General features: G+C 40.7%; 1 protein-coding gene across 1 annotated transcript; it reads left to right on the top strand.

Annotated features, from left to right (window-relative positions):
* Positions 1 to 247: 247 nt before the first annotated feature.
* Positions 248 to 12322, top strand: LOC139139537 (contactin-5-like). Its single transcript, XM_070708449.1, has 5 exons — positions 248 to 377; positions 3118 to 3237; positions 4494 to 4799; positions 11651 to 11959; positions 12174 to 12322. Exons 2-5 carry the CDS (start codon positions 3144 to 3146, stop codon positions 12320 to 12322), a joined length of 858 nt encoding a protein of 285 aa, XP_070564550.1. The 5' UTR covers positions 248 to 377; positions 3118 to 3143.
* Positions 12323 to 13009: the final 687 nt, after the last annotated feature.

Here is a 13009-nt window from a genome sequence, read left to right as displayed (position 1 = left end):
CCTACATACAACCAAAATCGCCAATGTGTCGGTCATCTCCCTATCATCGCTAGCTCTCTCTGTCTTGTTTTTCTCTGGAACAATATACCTATATTATAAATCATTACTTACTGCTTTTTAATGTATGTCGTAAAATTAAATTTGTCGATTAGAAGCCCTAAATAGCCCGGTGCAATCTTCACCATATAGAGCCAACGACAGGATGACCCGGAAGTGAAAGTGTCACCTGCAGGAATTGTTTGCATAACAATGCCAGGTACGTCTGTTAACGATTTCACTTATGACTTCGGCATTTGAAAAAAACAGAGAAAACAAACTGTCAAGATTGCAATGTCGCCGTGTACAGTGATGCAAAGGGGCTGCAAATTTTGTACAAGGTGAGTGGTTTTCAATTCTGCTTTGATTGTCCGCTGAAATAAAACGAACGTTGGCTAAGAGATCATTGCGTGAACTCAGCCAAAGGGTCAACCCGATTCAATGTAATACGGAACAGTTATACAGCTTGGTATTGTTTCTAGATGTCTCCACGCCATTAAACGATTGACATTAAAGTCGACACTCATGTGGCATAAAGTGACTTTACACTCTCCAGCTGCATGAATGTCTTTCACGACTACATTTTATTCGTAACGTTCGTTGAATATTCGTCTTAACGAGACAGGACTTATTTTGGATGTAAATTTCTAAATTCTATTTGTAGTGTAGACCCCTATTTAGGCTTAGAGGTAATATAGCCTATAGTCCTCAATATATGTTAGCTATCATTATAGGCTAAATGGATAGAAATGTGCCTTGGATTAAATATATCCTAGGACGATTGTCAAACATGCTCCCAGAACGATGGGTATTCAATGAAAATGAAGTATGTCATATGTGATGTATTTAATCAACATTTAGGGCACGCAACTACAGTCTGTGGCCCGGGGACGGTGGGCGTATATTTCTTTTGTTTGGCTGTATGTCGCGTAAACAAGGCTAGTTTTACGCGGCATAAGGATAAAAAACCGCATTCCGTCAATCTATTCAAGCCGATCCGAAGCAAATAGACAAAGGCAGTCCGAGGAAATGCGCGTCTGCCCCTGATGAGTGAACCTTCACCACACGTCGCATAGTGGCAGCCGCTAATCGTAGGACTCACAGTTGCCAGCCATCGCAGCACATGGCATCATTGAGTCGACCACCATAGCTCGAAGAATCAAGCAACACACGAATACTCCCTTCCCTCCGATTTCGTTTCTTTCTCTGCACTATTTTTGACTTTTCATAGCTTATCGTTCTGACACGGTCACAAACGTCACACTGGAATTCTGCAATAAGGAGGAAGGGTCGCGTCGCCGATCGGTAGATTCGAACTTACATGCAACAACTTAAAAAAAGAAAAGCTGTTGCTTTCTAATAGGGAATCACTGAAGTGTTTCGAAATCATTAAAGGACAAACAGGGGACAAACAACAGTATTCATGAAAAATTAAAAGAGTATTGCAACCTATTTTTCAGTGTATGAAAAGCCATTTCTTCGCAATGCCATTGAGCCTGACCTAATTCCTATTTTAGCAGAATGCCTGGCCACATTTTACCACACTAACAACCTCAATTATTAGGCCCGTCTACTTATATTAAATGCCATTTGTGTGTCACACATACTATCCAGATCTGAAAGTGCTCAGTTTTTCTTCTCAAACTTGTATGGGGAGGGGGGGGGGGGTCCGTAGAATTGCAATTTTTATCACGCTCGCTAGCTGCAAACGAACAAAATGGTAAACAACCACTCACTACTTTTGTAATTCACAGACAGGTGACATACAATTGGTAGCTTTTTCAACCAGAGTAAATGTGAAAATGTAAAGTATTTGCTGAAACAAAATTGATGGCACAGTGCCCAGTGACATGGGTACTCAACAACGCATAAAACTACAGTCCCTCCACGCGCACACGGCAGTTAATTTCCATAATGGCCTATAGTGTTTGAATAGCGAAAGTCGTTCAGTTCGTTAAACGTCTGCGCGCGCTGGGCTGAAAGTTGATTCTTCCGATATAAAATTGTTCATCATTTTTGTCATAATCTTCGTTTGCTTTTAATCGTTACACGTTATGGAAATTCAAATTAAACAATTTTATTTTTCTCGCGGAAAATGTCTTTGTTATCGAGCATTTATCGACATCAGCTGAAGGATAATGGCGGTATTTGTCACACCTATAATGGAGACAAGGAAGTGGGCATGCGTGGGAGGCGTGGACTAGTTTTATTGAACCATCTCTACCTGGTGTATGTTTGTGAAAAATATGACGCAGTTTTCGCTCTCGTCAAATCCTAAACCTTATGAAACCACTAATCTGACACTTATGTCTAGGAAATCACATGCCTGTCCCACTATTGCGCAATCATGAAAATTCTTTTTTTTCATTCGGAAGGAAGGAATAAAAAGTTTTCTTGTGTGACAAACAGATGGAAAAACAGAAGGGACAAGAGAAAATGACATAATGTCATTCTGCGTTGAAGCTGTTCACTATTGGGCAGGCAAGGGACTCGGTAAATAGATATGAATAGATGGATGGAAGGTTGATGGATAGAGAGATAGGTAGACAGAGAGATCATAGATCGATACTAGATCGATAGACGGATAGATGAAGTAATGGATAGACCGACGGACAGACAGGCAGGCAGACATACATATTAGATATATAGGTACATAGATGGGTAAGGAGAGACAAACAGAGAGCGAGAGAGAGAGAGAGTGTGTGTGTGTGTGTATGTGTATGTGTTATAGAAATATATCATTATTTTATAGAGCGTGTGTTAAATTCCAATTCTATTGTTCCCATATAGCTTTAATTAGCAACGAGTGTCGGTACATCCATATGACATTTAAAATTCAAAACACCAACGTTTTATTGCATTGCCAACGAACTCTATTCATCACCAACTCCCCCTGGTAACATCTCTTCTCTTGTTAATGATTAACTTACGACATCATTCGCACGCGGCTGTAATGTGTAGGACTCGAAATAGTTGAAGCCTATACCACTGCCATAAAGTTCACGTTATATTGAACATCGCTAAGTTGAGAAATACGTCTCTTGCGATCTTTGTCAGCTTCTATCATTATCTTACTTTCAGTTAAGGACACTGTCAACGGAAAGTAAATGGCCTGTCAACAGTCTCATATCATGACAATGACTGTGACGTTTCTTGCCGTCCTTTTGTGTATACTCATCTTACCTGTGCAGGTGATTTCTGGTAAGTATACGTTTGGAATCAAGGAACATGTGAAATTAATACCTTGAATTTTTGTTTATAGCCCAAAAACCCTTCACGCTCTTCCTCCATCTCCCCTCTCTCTGTGTATGTATGTATGTATGTATGTATGTATGTATGTATGTATGTATGTATGTATGTATGTATGTATGTATGTATGTATGTATGTATGTATGTATGTATGTACGTACGTACGTACGTACGTATGTGTGTGTATGTATGTATGTATGTATGTACGTACGTACGTACGTACGTATGTATGTATGTATGTATGTATGTATGTATGTATGTATGTATGTATGTATGTACGTACGTACGTACGTACGTACGTATGTACGTTCGTACATACGTATGTATGTATGTATGTGTGTATGTATGTATGTAGGTATGTATGTATGTATGTATGTATGTATGTATGTATGCAGTATGTATGTAGTATCTATCTATCTATCTATCTACATGCATTTATGGATAAATTGATGGATAGACGGATGGATGAAAGAGAATTAGATTGATAGATAGATAGATAGATAGATAGATAGATAGATAGATAGATAGATAGATAGCTGAACAGGTATGTGCCAAATCTAACAGAGTTTCCATTAATGTTGTTACTGCAGCTACAAAATTTAATAGGTGTTGGTATCAGTTTATTTTTCGCTTATAATATATGGTGAATGACTTGCAGACACATCAGCTTGTCAACCTAAGTACACACACTTATGCAATAAATACAGGACATAATCAAATACAGAAATATTGGTCTTATTTCTGCAATAATATACCCCCTACCGAACTATAATGGAAGAAAGGAAACTTTGCATAACATAATGTCAAAGGCGAAGCCGAGTATCATTGAGTGCAAAATTTGTTTGAGTCCCGTTATGGGGTGTTTTGGCGATTAATGTCAGGGACTTTGTAGATGTAGGAAATATCTGGGGCACAATACTAGATAATCGGATACATTATCAGTAGTTATCTAAGGGGTGACGTCACCAAATTCTCTGGCATTGACAAAGCTCCTGTATAATTGTGTATATTTTCGTGTACGTCAAGAGCAGTAGTTTTAAGATTATAAGATTATATTTCCATTTCAGAATTACTAATCCAACACTGGACTTATGAAGCTCACGGTCGTTAACAGTGTCTTCCTTCGTGGTTCACTAATTTTCATGTTTTGCCACCACTTTTAGCACTAGGTCACTCAAATTAATTATTTTTATTTTGTGTAACTTCAGATATAAGCATTTCACCAAGTGGTTTGGTGCTAGTTAAGCAAGGAAACCCCATCACGCTGACTTGCCGAGTGGATTTCGACAGTGGCGATCCTGAACCTCTGCTGTCATGGTATTTAAACGGCGTCCCGTTGTCTCCCGGCAACAAGTACCAGATCCTAGACAATAGTGGCGATTTGGCTACCACAAAGACGCTGGAAATTCGCAGCGTCGATGAATCTTTGGATTCCGGGAATTACAGGTGTGAAAACAGTAGGCCAGCTGCAGGAGCAACGTACAAAGCCGCGGTGGAAATAGTAGTCTATACAGGTACGTTTTAAGGTAGCTTTCCGCCTTTGCGACGACCTATTTTCAAACGTGAATTTTGCCATCAAGATGTGTACTTTTACCCAAGTATCACCTGAAAGCTATTTCTACGAATATTTTTGTTTTATCAAGAAAATTAGTGTGCGATGAATTTTTTTGAAGATCTTAGTGAAAGTGTAAAGAAAATGGGTGGTCTCACGTAAAAAAGTTTAAGTCTGAGCGGAGAGGGGCTATTGTTTAGGTGTTAACGGGCAATTGGTCTTCAGAATACTGGCTACAAAACCGTGTCTCAGATTTTTGAAAAAGGCCTTAGTTTTTTCATATCGTTGAGTCAAAGTTTATCCACCGATTAGTCTTACAATGCCGCCTAATTAAGCAGCAATAACTCGACTTTAAAAATCTTCATAAAGAAACTGAGACACGGTTTTGGAGACAACCTACTTGACAAACGTCTGTGAAAATCTGGTGAACTTCCGTTCACGCGTTCTCGAGTTAAACTCTTTTGAACGTGCTGCAATGTGACAAAATGCCGAACTGAGAAAAAGGCGATTTAGTAAATTGGTTCGGTTTTTTTCCTTTTGAATGGCAATAAACAATGTACTCAACCGACAAAACACTAAAACCAGATAGTGAAATCAAAGTGTTCAACTTCAACAGTATATTCACTCATTGAAATCATTGTCAACGGTCGAAATGAGGCTAAAAAGGGTGAATTTTGGGAGCGTCGTTCTCTTTTTAGAGCGCAATCTACACAGTAGCTAAAGTTGGGGAGTTCCAGGGAAGGGATTATGCATAATCTGTTGACTGATTAGTTGTAAGGTTTAAATAGAGTATTAACTGTTCGACCTAACTGTCGGAACTGCTACGGCATCTCGATGCCGTCTACACGAGCGCTTGGACTAATTACCTCCATGACAAGCGTACACTACAGTGTAAGTTTATGGCAGCATTCGATTCGACCTCGGAAACGACTCACGGCTGCGGAATGCAAGCGAGCCCGATGGGTGCACAGGCGCGATGTTTTCCGGGTAGTGATAAGTGTAGTTTATACGTTTTGACGTTCTCTTCCGTAGCCTAATCACCAAGGTAAGAAACAGAATTATCCGGCCTGCCGAGAAAACTGCACGTTCTAGTCGAAAAATAAACACAAATCCTTCATTGAGTTACCTAGTTAGATGTGGAAGGATCTCGGCTGTCCAAAAAACACACTCGTGTCACGATAAAATGAAAACTTTCGAAGAAATCTGCCGCGTTTTGACAACATCGGCGTATCTGATGGCCACCGTTGTAATAACGCAACTCATTATCATAATGGACGGTGTCTGCACATAGAAAGTGGTGAATCTCAGTCTGATGCCGTTGATGGCGTTGCTCACGGACCAATCAGCGTTGCGGACGGCTTACAATTATGATAATGAGTTGCGTTATTACAACTGTGGACGCCAGAAATGCCTAGTTTGTCAAAACACGGCAGATTTCTCCTAAAGTTGTCATTTTATCGTGACATGAGAGTGTTTTTTGGACAGTAGAGAGCCTTCCGCGTCGAACGAGGTAACTGACTGTAGGATTCGTGTTTATTTTCGACTAGAACGGGCAGTTTTCTTGGCAGGCCGGATAATTCTGTTTCTTACCTTGATGATTAGGTTACGGAAGAGAACGTCGAAACGTAATATATAATTTCTGGAAACTACCCAGAAAACATCACGCCTGTGGATGGGTGATATAGGGGAAAACAATATTGGCTGACAACAAAAATATCTGCGTTTGTATGTGGATGTACATTTGCGGTGTCTGTGATCATGGAGATAAAAAAGAACAGCTCCATGCTGTAATTCATTACGGTTAGAGTAACCAAGGATTCAGTGAGCAGCCATTTTTTAGATCTTCACGCGCCTTGAAAACCGATTAACACTAATCAAACTACGAGCATTTCTGAGACAATAGTTCGTCCTCACTTAGACTTGGTTCAAGTCTGTGATTTGTGAATGTTTGAGTGGAGTGAACGCAATGATTTGTATTCTGCTTTCATGTGAAACGCGCGCGTGAGTGGACGCGATGAGTAGGGTGAACGCGATGAGTGGAGTGAACGCTATACAGCGGAGTTTCACCCGTGAATCCGGCAGAAACTAACTCACTACTGCGCAGACTCAAACGTGACGCATTCAATCGCTGGGAAAACCTGGCGTGAGCTGCCAAATTCCGGATAGGTTTATACGAAATAGGAGAGACACAAGAGAAACTATTATAAATGATTTAATTTTTTTAAAATTCACCGACTTGAACCAAGTCTAGTCCTCACTCTGTACAGCATTTCTGTGGGTGAAGACCGTTTCTGAAGTCATTTATGCTAAAATGAACCAATCTCCTGTCGGCAGCATAAAAGTCAAAGGAGAGAAGTTGAGAAAACATGAACATAGAGAAAAGTACGTCATTTCATCAAGCGCAAGTTGCATGCGATAGACCGCTCGTCAAGCGTCATACGTCACAGATAGATAACTCTCTGCTGTTGTTCGTATCCAACATGAGTACCATCGATTCCAGGCGAATATGATATCAGACCCGTCTTCATTACATGTAAATCTCAGGATTAGGATGGTGTTTTGCACTGTATTCAAGTACTTAGCCCGTAAGCGTCTCATTCAATGGTTTACCGACCAATGATGACATGTTGATGAAAACTCAGGGCGATTACGTTATTACGTTGTGACGGTCAAATTCATATTGAAATTTGTCTTCGGTCCTGCAGCATTTTGGCTACTGCAATGATAACTGATAACAATGTTGTCGTGTCCCATTCCCATAAAATCATTTGATTCACATTCGTCCGGTGTACGATGAACATTTGTTAGTCGACGTATGTTTTTACCTTGTCAAGGTCGGTTTCTCATTTAGTGGTAGGGTGGTTGCATTGTACGGGATTATTTAAGCAATAATGCACCCCTCCGGCTCATAATGGACGAAAGCAAACTTTGCACGACATAATGTACGAGGCGAAGCCGAGTACATTATGGAGTGCAAAGTTTGCTTGAGTCCATTATGGGCCGGGAGGGGTGCATTATTGCTATTATTTTATAGTTTGGCAATGCCAGTGAATTTGTAGTTGTAGAAAACGAATAAAAAAGGAAATTTTAACTGAGTTTGAAGCCAGCGCAGTGAGCGTCGTCCAGCATGCATGATCGGCCCTGACTCTGTCATATTACATGCACTCCACACTGCACAGTGCACTGCACTGAACACGCACGTTCAGCACAAAAAATGACCAGCACTTTCACGGTTCATTTTGAATTGAAAAACGATGTATTTTCGAGGGAAATGAAAAGTAACTGCATCCCTACCGTCTATATCAAACTTGAAACATCACCTTTAAATATCATGCCATTCAAAAAATCGACACGGTGAAATGCCAGAGATGAAGAAAACGGAATGTTCATGCATCGACATCAGCATGATCAGCGAGCTGCATGCCATGGTATCAGCTGATCAACACGATCATTATGTCGCTAGTAGTACAGCATTCATTGCAAACGATATCAACAGAGTTCAACATTGTTATTCAAATGTTTATATTTCAATAATAACTGTTTCTATAAATTTAATTTTCGATGGCTCCTTGAGAAGAGCTATTTTATTTCGGCGAACGACAGAACTTGACGTAAACGGGTGCTTGAAAGGTACAGTTGACAAACATACTGGAGGGTTTCGGTACCGTCGCGATATCGAGAACAAGCTTGCAAGGCAAGGTAAAATCACAGACATGGAGAAAAAAACGATGAATGAAAGTTGTCTCCGATTACAGTCAGTGCATCAGAATTAGGTGGCCGAGATGTTAGATCAACGGAGAGTCCACGGTCGTCATGTGATTGTTGGTAGTAGCTGACCTTGGACCGAGACTTTGAATGGCTCCCTGGTAATTTCCGTAGACACTTCCGGTCAAGGTTGATGACAGCTAGCTGCCGTTGTTGGCCCGTTTACGGCTGGTTCGAGTAGCCTTTCACGCTTGCATCGTTTACATGGCCACTGACATACATAATATGCCATGTGTCAAACCCAGTATCGTCTAGGAGTTGCAAACGTACTGAGTTCTGTTTCACCTATACCAAGCGAACCATGTTGTAAACAAACGTAGTAGTACAACCAGCGTATCGGACGCGTACGACGGGGACTGCATGCTGAGCGCCAGACAGACAGACGGCAAGTGCGTGCGTGAGGACTCAAAAAATGTAATAAATCGTACAGTAAGACATTATTATCAATATTGTGAACCATTGTCAAGATTTATAGTTTTGTGTATTACATGGTTTATCCGATATTTCCCCTCTTTTTAAATGCGCAGTCCTATTTTCGTTTTCCAAAAAAAACCTTGCTCGCTGTGAGGCCGCAGTGCTGAATAATGGAATACATTATCAGTAATAATGTATGGATATGACGTCACAAAATTCACTGGTATTGACAAAGCTATAATATAATGGGTAATAACGCGGACGAAATGGGACAAGGAAAAACGAGACCGCGGGATTGACACGACTTCGACGTTATCAGTTCACTGCCATTGTGCCAAAACGTCTGCAAACCAAAGCAGCTATTGTTTTGTGGCGTGTGATTTCTGCATCGCTAGGTATTTTGCCTTGGGAAAATTTCCTGTCGCTGTCTTGAAGCCCATGCAATTTGTTTCCACCTTGTATTTTCTAATCCCAAGTAGTTCCAGTGCCGCGATTTCTGATATTTCATTTTTATTCATCAATTGTTCAACTCACTTAGTATTCTTATCGAACGGACAATGTCGGGTTTCTAGACCTTTTGGCGCAATGTCGTTTCGGCCGCACAATTTCCGACCCCAAACTAGACGTTTAGGCAACGCGACCAAAGACGTTTCGGCACTACTTGGTTGGGGAACTCGTGCCAAATGTTACAAATCAAAACACTGAGAAGTATAATGTCAGCATTCACATGCTTTAAAGTTTGTGAGAACATGGTGAAAAACCGTGAGAAAAGAGTTTCATATCATTTTCAATAGCAATAGCCGCCGACACTGTCAAAGTTTGAAAAGCGGCGCCTAAACGGCACTGTAAAAGTCATACTGGTCAGAACGCAAAGGTCACGCTAATGAATATGACTGGTCTGTCAGTTACTAATAAGTTTGAAGGGAAAAAAATAAATCGTAACGGGGGTGTCGAAATGTCTTGGGGCCAAAAGAAGCCGAAACTTCGGCCGAAAGAGGCCGAATGTTGCTTGAATGTTGAAGATGTGAAGGGTGTCTGTTGCGGTATTCAAGTGTTCCCGCTGTCACTAAGGCCGCCAGTGGAACGTACCATTTATGTATACGGGAAAGCCTCTTCAAAGATGTTTAACATTAAGAAACTTATCCACCACTCCTGGTGCTTTTACAAAAGCACAAAAATGTCCCAGATAAAACATTTAGTGTGTGGGCCATTTGTGTAATCTGAAATTGTACCGTCAACAATGTCATAAGTCTGACCTTGTCCGATTGTGTCGATAAATTGTGATCTTTTGGGAGCGGCCCCCCTATGAGAAAAACGGTAAGACCCACCTTTCGACGCCTGTACACACTATGGTCTTGACCCACGCAGTGAACGGTAGGTATTAATGGATTTTCACAGCGGTGTTGTCTAAGTGCATGTGAATACTGTGACGCTGCTTGCTTAGCGTAATCCCTTGTCAATCAAGACTTAATGGTAGTCTCAAACGCCAAAATGTACACCTGTGCCTCTCGTACATTTTTATTCCAAAATTTCACCCAAAAACAGGAACTTCACGACCAAGATATTCTACACACAAGGAAGATCAATATTATAGGAATACTTTTCAGGGATAAAAGAAAAATCGTGTTTTTGACTCAAAATACCAAAACAAAGGCGGAAAGCTACCTTAAGGCGACTATCTGACAAACGTATCTCCCTGACAACAATCGTTTTACCAGTAGCCTAGGGAGTCTCTCGCGGTACATTCGACCACACAAATTTACTGGGGCAGAGCAGAGTCGCACTTGATGTTAGGTTTTTACGTCAAGAAAGTCTTCTGAATTTCTTAAAAGATATCAACTGTGAACTTTAATATAATGTTGATACATGGATCCAGTGGTTGATGTATGATTTTGTGAGTGTCTCATATGTGCTAGCTTTTGTAGCCGATGTTCATGGTTTTGTATAGGTGAGGCATTGCTTCATTTGGATGGAAATTTCTAGCGGATGTCACAATTGGTAATACCATACGCGTCTGTAAACTTATCAAAGTTGGAATTTATGCATCGTTTTCAAGTACGTAGTAAAATTTTCAGCCATTCTCTTTCAAAATAAAGAACAAAAATCGGTGTCACCGTACATATCTTGGCACAAGAGAAAACAATAATAATCGAAACTCAAAATAGCCACCATCCCTGTGTTCAATCTTTTGGAAGATGACGCTTTGATTTTCACAAAAGGAAAACGGTGCACGTGCCATTTCGTCCAAGTGAGCTCACACGAGCGCGAGCGGTAGACCAGAAAGTTTTGTAAAATAATGAGTCCTAAGATTTGTTTCCGAGGAGCATTCTACACCAAGAAGCAGAAGCAGCTTGATAAAGAGTAAAGGTTAAATCAATGATGATGTTGCTATAGTGACATGATGATGATGATGATGATGATGATGATGATGATGATGATGATGATGATGATTGCAACGATGGTGAAAATCATTACGAAGATAAAATTGATGGTGACGGTGGTTGTAATGCAGATTATGACAGGGAAAGCGACATCAAGAGTGATTGTTATAGTTGTGCGTGCACGATCTTGAGCGCATATTATTCAACTTTACACAACTTTACACTGATGTCAATTTAATTTTTTTGTTCACAGTTCCCAACATAACCACAAACGGAGACCAATTACTCAGACCAAATGACAGCATGATCCTGAAATGCGAAGTTACGGGTAACTACAAAGACTACCCCGTTTTGTGGAAGAAAGACGGCAAGGATTTGAGCAACTCTCCCGGCGTGTATGACCTTGATGGGGACGGCGTCAATGACGTTGACCTTCTCATAGACGGTTCGTTAATTATTCTGAATGCCAGTGAGGATGATTTGGGACTATATGAATGCAGTGTACACTATGTTATCAGAGGAGAATATCTTGTAGAGAGCAGAATTATAAAAGTTTTTGAAGGTAAGCGTGAAGTACCCTTTTCAGTGGGCTCTCTCTCTCTCTCTCTCTCTCTCTCTCTCTCTCTCTCTCTCTCTCTCTCTCTCTTTGACAAAGCTGCTTGTATCTGTGTATGAACTTTTACATTTTGGCGTTTTCAACAGAGACATGATAGTAAAATAAAACTCGAGAGAGTTAACATGTTATGAAACTTTATATATTTACGTTCAATTTTCAGACATTGTCATCGGACCTGTCAAAGATGATGGTAATGCAGCGTCGCCACCAAACATGATTACAGTGCTGATGATGGCTATTGTTCTCCCAGCGATTTCAGGCCTGAGCTTTTTCCCATCATTCAACCTGCAAGAACCTTGTCACCGGTGAAGTGCACGATCAAGTCTTGGTCGTACCAAGCAATCGTACAAACAATATTGAAAAATCTTTCTATAGGAAAAATAATTCTTTGAGAAAGATATTCGCAATATCGTTAACTTTGTATGATTGGTCGCTCAAGGTATGACGGCAACGTGCATATTCGATACCAAAGCCTGTCGACCTTTCATAACAACGCGTTCAACAATATACTCAAGAGTCTGTAATCGGACAACTGATAAACGGGAGCATATGTGCGTACGAAGCTCGAACAATGGTGGAGACAAAACTGCATGAGCATCACATATAGACGGACCATGTGCTTCACCTGTAATTATTCTATGTTAGCATTCCGAGGAAACTTTCGCCAAGCATTTTCATGACGGCTTTTTTCACGTCTGACTATATGCAATTGTGTGTACAGCTGGTAACCCGTCGTGCTGTGTAAAACTATCGTCTTATGAACGGCACACCTTGACAGTGGTGCTGTTCGGCTGAATCCGCGTATCCACAGAAACGTGAGTCGTTCTTGGAGATCGGATATAAAATTTATGTCTCTACCCAACTCTTCAGATACCTGCCTATAGGGACATAATATTCTGTCGGCCATGTTGGCGCTTGTAAGGAATAGACGTCACTTAGGGAACGAGCACAATTAACGGCAGGGGGCTGGAAAAAATATGTGGTGCATATATTTTT

This window comes from Ptychodera flava, chromosome 8 (genome assembly GCF_041260155.1).
Source record: "Ptychodera flava strain L36383 chromosome 8, AS_Pfla_20210202, whole genome shotgun sequence".
Classification (NCBI taxonomy): domain Eukaryota; kingdom Metazoa; phylum Hemichordata; class Enteropneusta; family Ptychoderidae; genus Ptychodera; species Ptychodera flava.
Note: the sequence above shows the minus strand (reverse complement) of the source record. Positions and strands in the feature narration are given on the sequence as shown.

Bases quoted from the DNA above. Each gene is read 5' to 3' on its own strand.
- LOC139139537 (XM_070708449.1), top strand. From the start codon at position 3,144: ATGGCCTGTCAACAGTCTCATATCATGACAATGACTGTGACGTTTCTT. The intron at 4,800-11,650 runs GTACGTTTTAAG...TTTTGTTCACAG, and splicing joins GGAAATAGTAGTCTATACAG to TTCCCAACATAACCACAAAC. The intron at 11,960-12,173 runs GTAAGCGTGAAG...TTCAATTTTCAG, and splicing joins AATTATAAAAGTTTTTGAAG to ACATTGTCATCGGACCTGTC.